This window comes from Nannobrachium achirus (genome assembly GCF_963921795.1).
Source record: "Nannobrachium achirus genome assembly, chromosome: 10".
Taxonomy (NCBI): Eukaryota; Metazoa; Chordata; class Actinopteri; order Myctophiformes; family Myctophidae; genus Nannobrachium; species Nannobrachium achirus.
This window is the reverse complement of record NC_137819.1, coordinates 24,738,145-24,756,955: the sequence shown is the minus strand read 5'-3', so window position 1 is coordinate 24,756,955 and position 18,811 is coordinate 24,738,145. Positions and strand designations below refer to the sequence as shown.

The 18,811-nt window shown below is 40.2% G+C and overlaps 1 protein-coding gene across 1 annotated transcript; it reads left to right on the top strand.

The window, feature by feature from the left end:
• Positions 1-5,048: 5,048 nt before the first annotated feature.
• Positions 5,049-13,087, top strand: ctss1 (cathepsin S, ortholog 1; the record flags this gene model as incomplete). Its single annotated transcript, XM_080735343.1, has 7 exons — positions 5,049-5,099; positions 7,128-7,250; positions 8,388-8,540; positions 10,174-10,398; positions 10,934-11,102; positions 11,981-12,086; positions 12,821-13,087. The coding sequence occupies 7 exons, from the start codon at positions 5,049-5,051 to the stop codon at positions 12,915-12,917; spliced, it is 924 nt and encodes a 307-aa protein (XP_080591469.1). The 3' UTR covers positions 12,918-13,087.
• Between the last annotated feature and the right edge of the window lie 5,724 nt (positions 13,088-18,811).

The following is an 18,811-nucleotide window of genomic DNA, read 5'->3' as shown; positions in this document are numbered from 1 at the left end:
TAAGTTTAGATTTGATTTCAATTTCTTAGCATCACTTTTCCCCCAGTGGGTAGAAAGCTCTGCAGCATTGTTGATAAGCAAGTTGATAATCTAACAGATTTGTGGATGCTTTAGTGCAATATTATTATAGTTTGCCAAATTCCTTAAACACAATTGACCAGTACCAGACAGTTGGCCCAAACTGTGGAGTATTTTCATGTGTATTGTAAGAGACAAAATGAAACATTAGAATGGAACCTGGAATAATCACATATATTAATCTATCTTTCATTCAGAAAGTAGATGTATTATTAGCATTCATGTTCACCTCTTATTTTTCATGAAAGAAAGTTGTCTGCTTTCAGCTATTTCATCTATTTCCATATTTTATACAGCAGAGATATTTGGAACACACACGTTCTAGCGATGACAGAAAATCCCCAGGGCGGCTAATGTTGGAGATTCACAGCTCATTAACTACAAAGGAACTGTGCATTTGAGTATGAAATTTAAAGGCAGATGTTCTCAATAAAACTTAAAGAAAAAAAGAAACAAGAAAGTAGTCAAAGAACTCACCTTCTCTTCAATGTGTGATGAATTGTCAAGTTCTCATAGATAAGCCTACTTCCTATGAAAGAAAATGTGTATGGTATCTTCCTCAAGCAGTATAATGCCAATTCTGAGAATGGAGGGGACTCTAAATGCAGGATATATTGTTGTAAAGTTGAATCAACTTTACACTGTAAAACTACAGAAATATCCACAATGTTGTCTATCAAACAGCCCTTTAAAGAGTCACTTTGCTCACCCTAGTGTACAAAAAATGACACTTTTAAAATCCTCTACAGCTACCAATTATATCCACAAGACACGTGCAATAACACAGAGACGGGCTATAGGGAGAAGGCTTCATCCTCAGGCTGGGATATTCCTTTTGAAATTCAGTCGTGTGGAGGAAGCATGCAGTTAGAGCTCAGATCCCCCCTCTCCTCTGATGTCCTCATGGGAAAAAGAGCTGGCTCCGGCTGCACTATATATGCTGCTGGGAGCTTATAAACGTGTTCATGGAATCCATCCAGCACATTGCCATGGATGACAGGAGCCAGTCAGAGGTCAGCCAAATTCAGAGATTTTTGATGAACAACAGATGGAAGAAGGAAGTGAATCCGCGGCTTATTTGCGTAAGTGATAATGAACAGGGAGGCGGACGTCAAGTCACGTCATTATTGAGACATAAACCCTGACAGGATGATGATTCAAAACCTCTACCCGCGAAAGGTATAGGGGTCTTGAAGCGCATATCTGGGAATGACCATATATGGACATATTATTGTGTCAGTCTCATGATAGCCCACCCTGGCCACAATATGACTTCCGGTTGGTTCTAGCGGAAGTGGCGGAAGTGCTGTTTTATGGAAGTTACGTCATGCGTTGTAGTCTTCCGGTGAAATTCTCACGGCGGAAGTTGAACGGTCTCTGCCTGATATAGAGCATCGCAGCGGAAGTGGATGCCTGGGGTCACTTTCACTTTCACCATTCATTTTCGCCATAGACTTTTACAAAAACATTTATAACAATTATGTTAAGCCTCGAACCAAGCCATCCAGGATGGAGGTGAATCATGATCATATAACCTTTTTTTCTATGAAAAGAACATTTTGAAAATCGCTAAACAAAGGGTAGTTATTAAATGTAGTATATCAAATAATGTAATATTAAAATATGTTTTCACATAGGATCAAAGGTTATATGGTCATGATTCACCTCCATCCTGGATGGCTTGGTTCGAGGCTTAACATAATTGTTATAAATATTTTTGTAAAAGTCTATGGCGAAAATGAATGGTGAAAGTGAAAGTGACCCCAGGCATCGACTTCCGCTGCGATGCTATATAGTCACCAGGCTTTTCTCTTCGCAGATGAGTAAGCCTGGCTACGTGAGGCTAATGATAGCCAGTGTGGTTGTCTTGATGCGAGTCACACTTGCAAATTAATTCCATCCTTGTCCCTTTTATGCCCATATATGGAGATCCCTGATGTATATTAAGCCCATATGCTATCTGGGAATGCCCATATACAATTATACATACTGTATTGTGTCAGTCTCTGTTGTTTCAGCGTGACCTCGCCCTAAAGGTGTCTTACAGGTTATTATTCCACTTATTACCCAAACTATATAACTAAAGAAATCAACACATACAAAAACAGAAGTGCATATAATTATTTAAAATGTATTGAATAAAGAAAATAGTCCATTCGTTTATGCAAATGAGGTCTTTCCAGAGATAAACAGCCGGCAAGCAGCAGTCCAGTCAAATAACTGCGTTGTTGATCAAACATGAATCAAGATACTGTTACTGTATTGCTTATTTCTAGCCTCAAATGTTAAATACAGTACTTTAGTCTACTGTTTAGCTGTACATTACATAATTGTACTTGGCTGGCATGTTGGATATAACAGAGCAAAAACACTGCAGATTTATATACTGTATGTAGGCCTATACTGTCCAAAGCAACAGTACTCATTGCTGGCAAACATGGCAATTGCTTGGGGCCCTCACGAAGGCCAACACACTTTACCCCTGCAGCAACACCCCTTTTGCAATCCAGGGGTGTGCAGTGCAGTGACTGCCTATAATGGCAGTTGTATCAGACTAATGAGAACCGGAAAAAAATAATCTGTATCCTTTGTCTGACTGCAGGTCTGCGGAGGATGCACTGAATGTCCATGTGTTCGGGGAGAGTGTATATATCGGTGTCTCTGATTGGCCAACCTGACCTGTCGGCTTTGCGGATTGGTAAAGCTTGATGTCACATTTGTGCCACTTCTCAAATTATTTCATGTCAAAGACCCCCAAATATAATCCCCATGACCACATCATCTCAAAAACTCCTGAAGCAAAGATTTGAGTTAAAAGATTACAAGATTTGCAAAAATCTTCATGATTAAAAAAAAGCACATCTGCAAGGTCCTATAGCAACCTATAAAAATGGGTCTGCAACCCAAAAATTGGTCCCGACACTGAGCTTGGACAAGACACAGGAGGATCACAGACTAATCTACCAGTAAAAGACTCCCTAATCCCTTTAGAAGGCAATCATAGCCAATCAGGAGGGAATATGGGAAATGGGACCATGTCTGTAGGAGCAGTGTCCAAAATCTGTGTGTGTGTGTGTGTGTGTGTGTGTGTGTGTGTGTGTGTGTGTGTGTGTGTGTGTGTGTGTGTGTGTGTGTGTGTGTGTTTGTGCGTGATGCGTGTGTGTGTGTGTGTGTGTGTGTGTGTGTGTGTGTGTGTGTGTGTGTGTGTGTGTGTGTGTGTGTGTGTGTGTGTCACGCTACAGACAAACAGACAGACATAATATAGTGTGTGACATAGTGCATCGTGACACACTCACTCCCATGCAGGAGCGGCAAGCACCGCTCAAAAACACGCTACACTATGTCATTCTCATCCAATGTAAAAAAAACACAAAAAGAAATGTCATGCTACAGCTACATTATGTCACCCAAAAACATTAAAATAAATGCCATGCTACACTATGTCGTCCAGTGTAAAGCCCATTACAAAAATGCCATGCTTTTTTCTTAAAGGTATGGGATTTTCTTTTTTTCTTTTTTTTTTAAATTTAAATTCCAGGGGCTCCCTGTCTCTCTCCACAAAACATACATTTTGGGAATCAGGCCTTTACATTTAGTAGTAAGCGGTGCGAGGCGTTGAGTGCGAGGCGTTGAGTGCTTGTAGATCTGCTGTTTTCACTACTGTTGTGCGACAGCCTTGTATGATGAAGCAGGGCTTTACTTTGCGAAGAAACGTACAAATTTGAAACTTGGAGATACAAGGTTTCTTCCCGACAGTGACGAGATTTACACCCCCATATTATGTTGGTGTGCCCATGGATTCTTGGGACATAAAAAGTGTGCCCATGCAGAAAGAAGGTTGAGAAACACTGGTTTATCGTGTATCCCTGTATGAGTTCTCTCTCCTGATTGGATACAATTGGTATCCCAACATGAACATTTATTTTCAGTATCAGAATATAGAACACTTTTTAAAAAGAAAATCACATTCACCTTCACCTTTAAACAGCACCCATGAGGGTGTCCTGTCTGTAGTGTGTGTGTACATGCTACTCTCTTTCTCTCTAGAGGGGCCCACGCAGAACCAGAGCCACCATCTGGCCCCTTAGAACCTGCACTGATCAGCAGTTTCCTGTCCAGAACAGAAAACAACAGCAATGGGGGGGCAAGATGAGCCTCGGCCAAAATGCAATTGAATGTTTATTGCTCTCGTTTCACTCCTTGCTGGTTTGCATAACAGGGATTTTACATCACAACGGTAGGATATTACAACACAATGCACTTCACAACTTAGCCTACTGTATACTTCTTCTCAGTTGCTTCAATTGCTTTATCACAGAAAAGGTTGTTATCAGCTCTGCAATAATCTCACCAAATGTTAAGAAACCGTTGTTTTTCTCTGAATTACAAGGGCAACCTGGATAACATTTCACAATTTAGGCATTTGGCAGACGCTCTTAATCCAAAGCGATTTACAATAAGCAAGCATCAATACATCAACATCAATAAGGTAATACATCGATACAACAACATCAATACATCGAATGCATATAAATAGTCTAATCTAATAAATAATGTAGGTAGACCAAGCACCTACTCAGTAAAAATAAAAAACGTTATAAAAACCAAAAAACGTATAAAAGAAATGCCATCAAAATGATCTGTATGTAGGCAAGCGCTATACGGCCTACGGATAGACCGCAATGTAGTGTAATATAATTTGATCACTCACTGTATAACATTATCACATTTTCATTTAACGTAGTCCCCTCTAGTTGCTGCTGGGTATTTGTCACTGTACATTTTGCACGTAATATGTGAAATTAGTTCTCTGCATTTACCCAGTTAGCTATTAGGAGCAGTATGTTTGAAATTAGGTTCACATGACCGACCAGAATTCACAGAGGGGGCCTGAGAGAGAAGCAAAGAAAACAGTTTGTGTCAGGAAACATTACTTCCCCATGTTCATGTAAGTGGGGACATTGTCTAGCATGGTAAACGTGAGCTTTGAGTTCTATCTTCAGGACAAGAGACCCAGCAAGGTATGTTTAGACTGATCTGTTTTGCGTTATTATTATTTAACAGGGAGGCATAAATAATGATGTTGCACTCTGGGAGGGAAGTTCCAGTACAAGTCAAAGTTTAGACACACGCTGCAGATGAGAGTAAGAGCATAGAAAATAGATGTGAGACACATTTTTACAGAGGAAGCACAATATGCTGTTACTTAACAAGACCATTATGCTATAAATCATCTCAAATTAAATATTCAACTGAGATCATTGTGTGATACCAAACTTTCAACAGCTGTTAAATAGAATATGTATGAGATAAATGTTGTATGAGATGTTAATTTATAATGTATGGTTGCAGAATGACCACATTCAGGTTATGTTCTTTTGTTTTCCAAATTTCAATATATACAGTAAATTAGTCTGTGACAAATCAAATCTAGTCGAAGATAGTAGATAGAAAGATAGGTATATAGATATAAGGATCCGTTTTGTAACCTGAATAATTCACTTTTAATATAGAGACTGATGCTATTTTAGAGGAGTTGGTATTGCAGCAGGTATGTTTTATATTGCAAGTGTCAATCATGAGTTAGCAAAAATGAATTAACCTGATTCTAAGAACAAAACAAAAAAAGCTGGAAGTTAAAGTCAGGTCAAACCAATATTCAACAACAACAACAACAACAACAACAACAACAACAACAACAACAACAACAACACTCATTTAGATTATATTAGTGTGTCAATGCTACAAAAACATCTACTAACGAGATATCAAAATAATTAAAGGATCCCATGTCATGGGATAACAGCGACTGCCAAGAATCCGTGCAATACAAGAGAGCACTCATCCACAACATCATTCATTCAGACTTAGGTTTCACGAGGCATTGACAGTGTTATGTTTTCTGATTGGTATCACACAGACAATGTGATGGTCTATAATCTTTGTGGTTAATCTGAATCTTTATGATGGATTTCTCAAAATTGCCCAAGCAAAAGCATAATCATGAATGAATCATTATCGTGAGTGACCACCGGTGTCATTTGTGTTGTTTCAGCATGCACATCCTGGTTGCTGTGCTGGCTTTGAGCGTTCCTGTTCTCAGTCGGATGTTCTCTGACTTAAATGAACAATGGGAAGATTGGAAATCCAAGTATCAGAAGATTTACCAGGACCAGGTAAGATATTGTATATTATTACTCGCACATGTGAGTGAGCACCTACGGTATAGGCAGCATGAATGAAAACAAATCAAACCTAAAATAAATGAAAAATCTATACTGTACCATGTACTGTATATAGATAGGCTCCAATTATACTCTCATTTCTATTGACCATTCACACTCCAGACATTATAGTCTTGCATTGGGAAACTGCAACCAGAAGGAATGCAAAAAGGTTAGACTATGTATGGTCACTTCAGAGCACATCATCAGGGGTGTCGCAGCAAATTCTGGGCCCTGGGTACAAGGAAAATTTGTGCAAGTCTTTGAATATTTCAAATCCTTCTAAGGTTTCTTTTGAAAAACCTATGTTTCTATGTCAGTGGTACTCAAACATTTTCATGTGAAGGACCCCCAAAATGATATGTATTTGGCCATGGACCCCCATCTCAAAATATTTAGTTCCAGGGAACCCCCAGAAGCAAGATTTGAGTTACAAATGTTCACTTGAAAAATAAATATGTTCAAAGATTTGCACACATTTTCGCAACTTTTCAAAAATAGCAGATCTACAAGCTCGCAGCGTGCCGCACCTTGAGCTTGTATATCTGCTATTTCTTAATAGCTAAAGTATAAAATAACTAGTAAGACACCTCAGATGTGGAAATCAGGGAAACACCAGGGATCTCCATATATGGGCATAAAAGGGATTTGTTCCCCCTGGCATCACAGGGATCTCTCTAAAACAGGGCATCATTAATATTGATGACATCAGGAAACTCCATAAATGGGCATAAAAGGGATTCTGTTAGTGTGACATCAGAGTGAAGCCAGAGCGTGATGTCAGAGTGGCAAACCCCCATCAGTCAGTGTGCTTGTGTGTTTCAGGAGGAGGTGGTCTACAGGAGAATGCTTTGGGAGAAGAACTTGGTGCTCATAGTGAAACACAACCTGGAGGCCTCAGCAGGCCTGCACACCTTCACCATGGGACTCAACCACCTGGCTGACATGGTATATACTGTCTGTCCTCACGCTCAGGGACGTGCAGAGAATGTTAGAGAGCAGGGGCTGAAATTTGTAAAAGGGCCTTTTGGTGAAAATATTGAAAATAGCAGACCTCCAAGCTCACAACGCGTCGCAGCGTGACACGTTGTGAGCTTGGAGGTCGGCTATTTTTGGTACTTGATAGCACACTAAACAGAGCATAAAAAAGGCAATACTGGAGATATGGGTGTACAGCATGGATTTCTACAGATTAAGGGCAATTCTTTTTAGCCTGGTAAAAACCAGACTGCACAAAAACGAAGTGTGTGAAAGAGGCTGGCCCGCCAGGCTAAATTCTTTCAACTTAAGATGCTGCATTCAAGTTCAAGAGAGTTTGGACAAGGCAATTCTCTTGAATGCTGCCTTCAGGTAAGGCATGGAAAAAGAGAGTATTTGCTCTTTTTTTCTTCTTCACCATGGTAAAAACTGCATTCATGGTTCTGGAGAGGGCACTTTTTTCTGCTCAAGCCCCCTTTGATGTCCATGTGTGCACGTGCCTGCTCACTCACAACAAGCAAGGACACATTCATGCTCTAATGCCTGTGTCTCATGAATATCTGCAACTGCAGATACAAATACAAATACTGAACCTAGATATCTGTGTTGTCTGTCCTTACAGCTCTCTCTGACCTCCAGACTTTCACACATGCAAATAAATAAAACAGTTTACAGACATGGCATTTAGGTTTAATAATGTCTTACTCTAGAAGTCTAGATAGAATGACAGAACTCTATAATGTGTTTTCACTATTTTCCATCCTAATCAGTTACACTAACTTTGATACACAGTAATTGCAATCATGAAATCTATCACCCCACTGTGGTGATATATGGTATGGCACACTCCATCATCTGCACAATGTGCAATGTGTTTGTTTTGCTACATTACACATTTGATTCATCCAAAAATATTTAATAGTATTATTGCTGTTTTAATGGCTATTATATACATAAGTTGAATATACTTTGAACATGTGCAAGAGTACACAGAAAGAACAGCAAATACATTATTATTGTGGCAATATAAGGACTCTAGGTGAGACAGAGGTACCTGTGTAGCCTACACTACATAATATTAACGGACCCCCTTTTTTCTCTTTCAAGACAACAGAGGAGATCAACACAAATCTGAATGGTTTAAAAATCGAGGACAATATGAATTTTAAAAACTGGACCGTCGAGCAAGGAAGTGGTGTGCACGTACCCCAGAGAGTGGACTGGAGGGAGAGAGACATGGTCAGCCCCGTCCAAAACCAGGTACACCATGGTCTTGGCATAGCCAGACCACTGGGTAGCTCCACCTAGCTTTGGAGATCTCTGAGAATCTGTCTACACCAGTGGTCCTCAACCTTTTCAGGCCATGACCTCCAAATTAATCATATTTTAACTGGGGACCCCCCCCCCCACCCCCACCCTGACGAGCAATAAGAGTCGAGGCATTTCATTTTGTATAACATGGTTCTATTGTGAAAATAGCAGATCTGCATGCTCACAACGCTTGTATGTGAGCATGTTGTGAGCATGTAGATCGGCCATTTTCACAATTTCAGCCTCTAATATTTGACAATTTGACCAATGTATAATTTTTCATTTCAGATGTGTTAAAAAAAGTCCTTAAATTGTCACTTTAGACATGTGCAAACTGCAAATACCCTCTATACACTTAAACGGTATGTTGATTTGTTCACTGTTGAGTGAGAGAACAATGTTTCACATAAAGTTGATCATCTGGGGACCCCCCAAAATAATTTGGGGACCCCTCTGGCCGGGGGTCCAGACCCACAGGTTGAGAACCACTGCTCTACACTACCACTGGTGGTGCAAGCTTTGAATGGTTTAGATCCAAAATAGGCTACATTTCTGATCTTGTACGACGATATCATGAGCCATCCTGATCGCTCAGGTCATCTGGGAAAGGTCTGCTCTCTATCCTTAGAAACAAAAATAAACGTGGGGAAGCAGCACTTACGTAGCTTTTATGCACCCAGGGGCGTACAAGCTCGCAGCGCGGCACTCGGTGCCGCGCTGTGAGCTTGTATATCTGCTATTTTTCAATAGTTAACATTCATGGGGGGCCCGCCCCGCAGTGAATCCTTGTACCCAGGGCCCAGAATTTGGTGTGACGCCCCTGTATGCACCACATGCATCTGGAACAAACTCCCAGAAAACTGTAGGTCTGCTGACACTCTTTAAAACAGGCCGGGAACACATTTTAGTGTAGTACAGTACATGTACAGTATGTAGCAACATATTTGTTTTTGAAATGTTTGAATAATATTTGACGTTTTCCAGAAAACCTAGGTCAGGCCTAAATGGGTTAAAACACAACTAAAGACCTTTGTAAAGCACAATAAGTTTCCTTGTTGTTGAAATGTGCAGTACAAATGAAACTGCCTTGCCTTGCCTCACACAAGACTAGGTACACTCCAGTGTGAGATAGGGATAGGCCATTGAGCTAAACTGTCAAATCCTAAACCATGTGAATATATTCCATTGATTTTGAGAGATTACCTGGACCCAAATGTTGCATTTCACACGAGGAACAAAACAGGGCCAAACCTAAAAAACACTGCTCGCTCTCAAAAGTAGCAGATGCACAAGCTTGTACCTCTGCTATTTTTGAATAGCCAAAATATATGTGGATAATGTAGTTAAACCGATTGTGATGCTATATGTTTACTACGTTAGTCGGGGACCTCCTGGAATCCCCCAGGGACCCCTGCCCTGGGCAACACAGGGTCCCCGGACCCCAGTTTGAGAACCTACTGCTCTAAAGGTAAAGGAACATCTAATAGTGGGAACTTGGCTTGATGTTTCTTATGTCTCTTTTTCTCTCTCTCTCTCTCCCTCCACTGTGTCTAACGGACATAAACATATGACTTACTTAAAGGGAATGTGTGGGTCGTGTTGGGCCTTCAGTGCAGTGGGGGCCCTCGAGGGCCAAATGAAGAGACACACAGGCATCCTGGTCCCTTTAAGTCCCCAGAACCTGGTTGACTGCAGCACCCAGGATGGAAACCTCGGCTGCCGGGGTGGATACATCTCCAAAGCCTTCAACTACATCATCCGCAACAAAGGCATCGACTCTGAGAGCTTTTACCCCTATGAACACAAGGTTATCTTCTGTATTTATTTGATTGTAAACACATTTATTTTGTTAATCAAAGCATAGAAATAATAATAATAATAATTCTTCTTCTTTTATTCATTGGAGACATCTTGACTGTTTTGTTAAATTATCTTAGATTTACAGATTTTTTTTTACATTTTTAGCAGTAATATTGGTTGATAAATTAGCTATATTATTAAGACAAATAAGTTGGAAATACCAAACTTGAGGGAATTGCTTAATTATGCATGGCACTCATTGGACATGACAGTAACATGTCAAGTTGAAATTTGTATTACATTTTTGTATGTGAGAAACAGAAATCAGATGGGAGATGTTTATAATGAATACAGTCATTATAGACAGCAGTACATTAATACACCTTTGGATAAGAAAATACATATTGCTTATTTGCTTTAAAGACTCTACGTAGGCCTACACAGTATGATGTGCCACGTTTGATAGCGACAACGTCATCACAATGTAATCTGAACTGAACGTGAGTGTTAATATATCTCATTTGGATTATGTCACTATAAAGGAAGGTGAATGTCGCTATTCCATCAAGGGAAAGGCTGCCTACTGCTCTGGGGTCAGGATGCTTCTGTCTCGGGGCAACGAGAACACTTTGAAAACTGTTGTTGCAACAGTGGGGCCAGTAGCTGTGGGCATTAATGCCATGCAGCCATCTTTTCACCGCTACAAAGGAGGTAAGGTTGAGACACTATACTGTACATCACTGTTACCCAAACAGAGGGTCGGGACCCAAAGTAGCGTTTGACCCTTTGGTGTTAGATTTCTATTTCTATAAAGAAATCAAAGAAATTCCACTACTTCCTTTTAAGAAGTAGTGAAAAAGGCCGATCTGCAAGCTCACAATGAGCATGCGTTGTGAACTTGTAGATCGAGAGAGGGCGAGATTATTTAGCGACCTACAACCGGGTCGCGACGTGGTCGGTAGTTTTCAGCGACCGGGTCGCAAAATCGAGCGACCGGGTCGCTAAATGGAGCGACCGGGTCGCTAAATCACCGACCGCGGCACTAATGCGAGCGACCGGGTCGCTAAATGGAGCGACCGGGTCGCTAAATCACCGACCGCGGCACTAAAGCGAGCGACCGGGTCGCTAAATCGACCGACTGGGACGCTAATTCCATCGACCGGGACGCTAATTCCACCGACTGGGACGCTAATCCAGCGACCGGGTAGGTAAATCCACCGACCGGTGGTCGCTTCCACCGACCTACTAACCCTAACCCTAACCCTAACCCTAAACCTAACCTCAGTAACCTTACCTCAGTTAGGCTAACCTGCCACGCAACCTCCCGACCGTTACCTCAGTTAGGCTAACCTGCCACGCAACCTCCCGCCCGGGTCGCTAAATCACCGACCGCGTCGCTAAATCACCGACCGCGTCGTTAAAGCGAGCGACCGGGTCGCTAAATCGACCGACTGGGGCGCAAAATCTTCCGACCGGGTCGCTAAATCTACCGACCTAAAACTGCAGGCAGGTCGGTAGATTTAGCGACCGGGTCGGTCGATTTAGCATCCATTCGTTCATTAACCATCAGGTGCATATCGATCTTTCAGGTGTATACGATGACAAATACTGCAACTCCCGGCAACTAAATCATGCTGTACTAGTGGTGGGCTATGGTGCAGCCGACGGACAAGACTACTGGCTTGTGAAAAACAGGTGAATAAGTCATCTTAATACTAAAGTCTTTTGAAGCTCCATAGAGTTGTCTGTTACTGATTCCAGTAAATCTGTCCAGATAAAGCCAGGTCACATTTTGTGATGAGTCTAGACTAGACTCTAGAGACTTTGGAATGAGTCCTGCTGAGATCCTTAGCTGTGCTCTAAATCAGTGGTTCCCAAACTGGGGGTCAGGACCCCCTGGGGGGGTCGCCAAATGATATCAAATATGATTATTTTGGGGAGTCGCGGCCTTAGAGTTTGGGAACCCTTGCTCTAGATATCACTTTCTCAACCTTTTATGAAGGGCCCACTTGAAAATCGTGTTTGTGGCCCTCCCATCTGACCACATAATGGGTTGTGTGCTTTGAGAGTATGTTAATGATCAGTCACCTGATTGTGTTGCGGCTTTGATCACAATGAAAACTAATTTTATAAAGAAAAGATCACCTTGAAATATTGTTTCCATATATATATTTGAATATTTATGTTATATTATTAAAATCTATTTTATTTTGGGGCCTTACATTATCCTCACGGCCCACAGGTTGAGATTCGCTGATCCAGATCAAAGCAGATGGTTAAGGTAGAGGCCAGAACCATGAAAGAACCAGTGAAAGTGTACATCAGTTCTAAAACTCTAGTCCTAACCATTAGTCATTAATAGTCAGTGGAGAAGCCAAACAAGGTATTTACAATGACAAACATTCAAACATTCAGTGTTCTGCTTGCAGCTGGGGGACTGGATGGGGTGAAGAAGGGTACATGCGAATGGCCAGGAACAAGAATCTCTGTGGCATTGCCAACTTTGCTGTCTACCCCACACTGTGAAGTTGGAATTCTGTCAGCCTGACCATATAGAATTCAGGATTTATTTAAGTATCAGGGGAGTCGGGGACTGTTTGCAAGTATAAATTGTTTAAACTGAATGTGTGTTGGTAGGTTCCAAAACAGTTCATAATGTCAGTGTTCAAAACGTACTGTGCTCATTGTCTTTTTTTCTTCTTTTTCTTTGTAAATTACTGTATATCACTATTAACGCTGAACTGAACAGTTCTCATGTGTTTAAGATACATTACTAGATTAATAAATCAATATGTTTAATAGGTTAATGTATAACAGTTTTGCTAAAATAAATACATATCTCCATATAATGGGCTACAAAAGGGACACAGACAGACGGGTACCATGGGTACTCTGACAATCACCCCGACTCTATGACTCAGACAGACATATCGATCGGATCGGCGGGGTGACGTAGGTGTGAGGGCCGAGTTGTGGTCCGAACTCTAGATGTGAGGGCTGCGGTCTTTTTTTTAAACATAATGTATGCAAATGATGCTAATAAAGAAAGGTTGCATTACTTAATTATTGTAAGAGAATACTTTATGGACATCCAAACAGTCCTAGACTGTGACATTGCCTTTCTCAATTAAAAGCAAAAAATATAGCCATTTACTGGTTTCAGCTCATTTAGTACAACTATGCCAATAATATGCTAATGACAAAATGTTTCATAATTTAGTTATGGCTAGATAATAATGTCTGTTCATGTATACATATACATATTGTCTATGTGAATCCGAGATGAACTCTCCAAAAATTCAGCTATTTCCTGATTTATGCAAATTCTGCTAATGAGGCACTGTGATAGTAATAGATGAACACATCACAACCATAGACAATTGGACATAGACTTTTAGATCACATTTCTAAAGCCTCACTATAGGCCTATGTTGGATTTTCAATGTAGGCTTACTGATAATTAGGCTAATCCTAACATGTAGAGTATTTATAATAGCAGTCAGTGATGTAGTGTAGTGGAGGCTGGGTATAGGTCTACACCCCAACATGTTTCTGCACCTTGTTCAAGCGATATTCAAGCTCACAACATGTCCTATGATTGAGCTTGGAGATCAGTTAAGCCCAGCAAGCCCACGATGTGGCGAGCTTGTAGATCAGATTTTTATTTAATTTATCATTATTGAATTTAATATGTTTTTGACTTGTTTTGAAAATGTTCAACTCTTATGCTTGGATGCCAGGGTTCAAGTGGTTAACTAGTATTTCATAATGTCTCCCACACACATATTTCTTTCCAAAACTCAAGCCCTCAATACATTTCACGACAGAAAGCTAAACACCGCCCCCTTGTGGTCTCAACATGACAGTAGTAAAAGACAAGCTGTCCATTACCATGGCATGCACTGTCTGCACTGACACTGAAAGACAAAGACACACATGAGTCTGGACTGGTATTAGTGAACAAGACAGGGACACAATCTGACAATTAAACAAGACATACATCTATCCCCAGTATTGTGGTAGAGCAGCAGGTAGGTCTATAGCTCTGGTGCTCCATGTGGCCCAGGAGAGCTAATTAATAATAACAAAAAACCTTATTTGAACTGAATATTTTTATTGGTCACAATGAGTAACAACACAACAGTAGTTACATTTAAAATGCAGCACAGCACCGGTACAGTTAGACATCCTGCCCAACAGGAACATCCCAATAAGGCCTTTTACAGTCTTGTTTACTGTACAATGGAAGTCCTTGGCACTCAATTTACAGACACAGCAATAGTAACAAAACAATATTTGTTGCATTTAATAAAAAATACGTAAACACTATATGTTCAGCGGAGGGGAAAAGAGGGAGGGGGGGGGGTGTCTCACTTCTCGCCTGTCTTATGGGAGAAAGTGATGAATACCTATGCCTCTGGTGTCCTGAAAGGTGAATTTTCAGGGCAGCCTTGAAGAGGCCCAGCGAGCTACAGTAGCCTACATGTCTTAAGGGAAACAGTCAAGCACCTTTCATGACATGAAAAGCTGCTCTGCTCAGCCAGGAGAAATGATGAGTAGAGACAACCATTGCTTGTCTCTGGTAGCTTGTTTGTATAGAACGTATTCATTTGAAGTAATAAATAGATCATGTGATGTGAAGTTGCTCAATCTTGATTCATTTCACATCCACACTTGCTACTTAAAATCTTTGTTATCAATATTTGATACTTCCATATACAGTTCCATTCTTAACTCATTAGCAGACACAAATACCGACACAGGCTGTCACTCATACCTCGCAGACACGTCCCACACTGCCCATTTTCCTGAAATGTAGGCCTACACACTGACAAGATTTAATCAATGCTGGTGTTAAGATTTAATCAATGCTGGTGTTAATTCAGTGTGAAGCTGGTTGCACACTGCTGTGTTTTTCGTTGCGAAATGCGTTGTTCAGGGCAAGGAGAGAGAGAGAGATAGCGAGAGCAAGGGACAGAGTGGTGCGCGAAACGGGCGGCAGTGTGCAAACGTGACTGACATAACGTGAGGTTGATTTTTTTATTTGCGTGCTCCGAAATTCACTCCGATATTCGGCCCGAAAAACGCAGCAGTGTGCAACCACCTTAATGCAGTTAACTATCACAGACTGCATAATGTTTCTATTAACAAGGGCTCACTGTTTGTCTTACTAGCATAACAACAACTTTTCATATTTTTTTTTAATAATTAGAATTATCATTAGGCTCTTACAATTTTCCTGTCTATCAAGAGATTACATGTTTACGCCTAAAATATTTTCATGAATGAAGATTTGTCTCTATCAGGTTCAACAGATATTGTAGGCCTATGTGGAAGATGGGTTTATCTTGTTTCAATAATATGCACTTCTTAAGTGTTTAATATACCATCCATACATCTGGTCTATACACACAAAAGCTTATAGTGTAACTGAGTGTGCGTACGTACATGCTTCTGTGTATAAAGGTCAAGTTCTAAATCCTTTCTTTTAAGAAATAACAGGTGCACATTTTGTCGTGTTGATAGATACTGTATCACAATTTTATATATGCTTTGCACATATCAGATATCACCCATTAGAAGTCACACATTTATGACTGGAGCTTGTTATAATAGCCACAACTCAAATCACTCTTGTGATTGTAGATCATCGATGTGGTCATTATTCCATCATCACTCAAAATTGTATTACATCTGGGACAGTCATGAGCTTGAATGCTGCCAGCAAGGCCAAAGTAGCGTATTTGTAACAATTAAGAGGACACGTACAGGGGCGAGATGACTCTATGCTGTACGTGTCACCTGTCCACAAGTCTATCTCCACAATGTGTCTTTTCTGCTCTCTCTCACTCTGTCTTGCCTCTCTTGGTTAAAGGTCTCTATCAAGGTCAAAGGCATCCTCTGACATCATACAACACAATTTACACACATTTTAAATGATTTAATTTGAAATAGAATTATCCTACTTTACAAAGACATTGATCAACTAAGCATTCAGGGTCAGGCTAAGTCAAGTCAAACAGTTCCAAATAGGCCTGGTGTTTCCTCTGTCGAGGCAAGTTTAGAATGACAGTTTATACAGGATAGTTTTACTATACCTATAAATATTTGCTGCAGAGACATTGTGTGTAAACATTTACATACAGTATACAGAAAGCAGATTTTCTAATCTTTAAAGTACATTGTTAAAGAAAACACTCATACATCAATACAACACACAATAATGTAGCCTAAATGTCTGCTCAATAAAAGCCACCGGGGTGTCTCTGTCTCTTTTCTAAAATACTGTAGCCTAAGCCAGTGGTAGGGTTAGGGTCCCAACAAATTCTTTGTAAATAATTTGAAATAGGTGACTGACAGTCCAGGTATAGGGTACATGGAGAGCAATAACTTTGCATTACACATGCATTTCTGTTTTCACCTGTGTGGCCCTCGTCCTGAACCAGGATAGTTCAAGTGCAGTACATGTGCTTTGTGCCAAGACAATTAAGGTATTAAACCAACTAACCACCTTTTTGTTGAGGTATCAGTGGCGTTAGTTCAGCAAAAGCTAGGGTATGGCAAAGATGGGAGTCCTCACGAAAAAATCTGGTTTAATTTGTCTGTTTTTTACCCTATGGTTTCTTGGGCTGGATATGGCAGGCTGGACTTAGGGCTGTCACAATTATTATATAATCGTCTAATCGTGATTATTTGACATTATCGCAATTATTTTGTCATAATCGTCATAATCGTGAATGTTGAAAACTGTCAGAAATAGTGGAAATAGCAGATCTACAAGCTTGTGAGCTTGTAGATCGGCTATTTCCACTATCAATGTTATTTTTTAAGTAGTGAGTTGTCAAATATGTCAGTAATGTATTTGTAGGTTATGTGTCATATCTGCCATGTGCAACTTCAAAGCCTAAAAGCCAAACATTAATGTAATTATTAACGACAAATACACAATTAAATCGTTAATCGCCAATTATTTGAGTGACAATTAATCGTCATGTAAAATGTCATATTGTGACAGCCCTAGCTGGAAGTTGTGCTGAAAGTGCAGCTAAACGTGGCATGTTAGTAAACGTGCCACAATTAACAATAATGCATTGCACCTGTGCAGCTGACCTGAGTTTAGTAGGCTAACTGATGTCTGTCTTTGACTGCAGCTGAGCGCAGCGACCGCATTTGAAGAGACGCGGTGTGGCTGGAGGCGGGTCAATCTCACCTGCAACCCTAGTGACATGTAGAGGTTTCACTTTCACGCGTGTCTGAGGCTGAGCAGCGTGTATCTATTCTGCATCTAGCTTAACCCTTAAGTTCTGTTCGGGTCATTTTGACCCGTTTTAAATTTTCATTTGAAAAAAAAAGGTAGAAGTTTAAAATGTTTCCACCTGAAACTCACTGGCCTTAAAGATTCTTCTGAGATGAACATGTAAAAAAATATTTTTGCACTACACCCATGCTACACCCCCCTCATATTTTTTGAACCTTAAGTGCTGTTCGGGTCATTTTGACCCGGAAGCACAGATGCACAGAAATACACAGTATTATGTCAAAAGTTTAGAATGACAGTTTATACAGGATAGTTTTACTATACCTATACATATTTGCTGCAGTGACATTGTGTGTAAACATTTACATAGAGTGTACAGAAAGCAGCTTTTCTAATCTTTAAAGTACATTGTTAAAGAAAACACTAATTACAACACACAATATGTAGCCTAAATGTCTGCTCAATAAAAGCCACTAGGGTGTCTCTGTCTCTTTTCTAAAATACTTTTCTAATAATAGCCTAAGCCAGTGGTAGGTAACAGGCCAGAACTGGCCCACCAGTGATAATATCTGTCCCAACAAATTAATTTGTAAATAATTTGAAATAGCTGACTGACAGTCCAGGTATAGGGTATGGAGAGCAATACCTTTGCATTAATACATTTTTTATTTTATGCTTTAACTATTGAAAAATAGCAGAGTGCCGTGCTGTGAGCTTGTAGATCTGCTATTTTTGAAAAATGGTGAACATTTGAATTTTGACCAGATTTTGACACGATTCTATAATTCTATGTCTTATAAATGTTCAATGACTTCTAAAGGTTTTCTTTTTTTTAAACTCAACTTTCTACGTAAGTGGTTCTCAAACTCTTTCATGTCAAGGACCCCTAGAATTATATATATTTGGCCGCCGACCCCCGTCTCAAAGTATTTTGTATCAGGGACCCCCCAGAAGCAAATATTTGAGTTACAATTGTTCACTTTAAAAATGACATCTTCAAAGATTTGCACAGATTTTCATGATTTTCAAGAATAGCAGATCCAAGCTTGCAGCGTGGCACTCGGTGCCGCACTGTGAGCTTGTATATCTGCTATTTTTCAATAATTGAAGCATTAAATAATTCTATGCCTAAATGGCTTAATGAAACTAGGTAGGATGAACA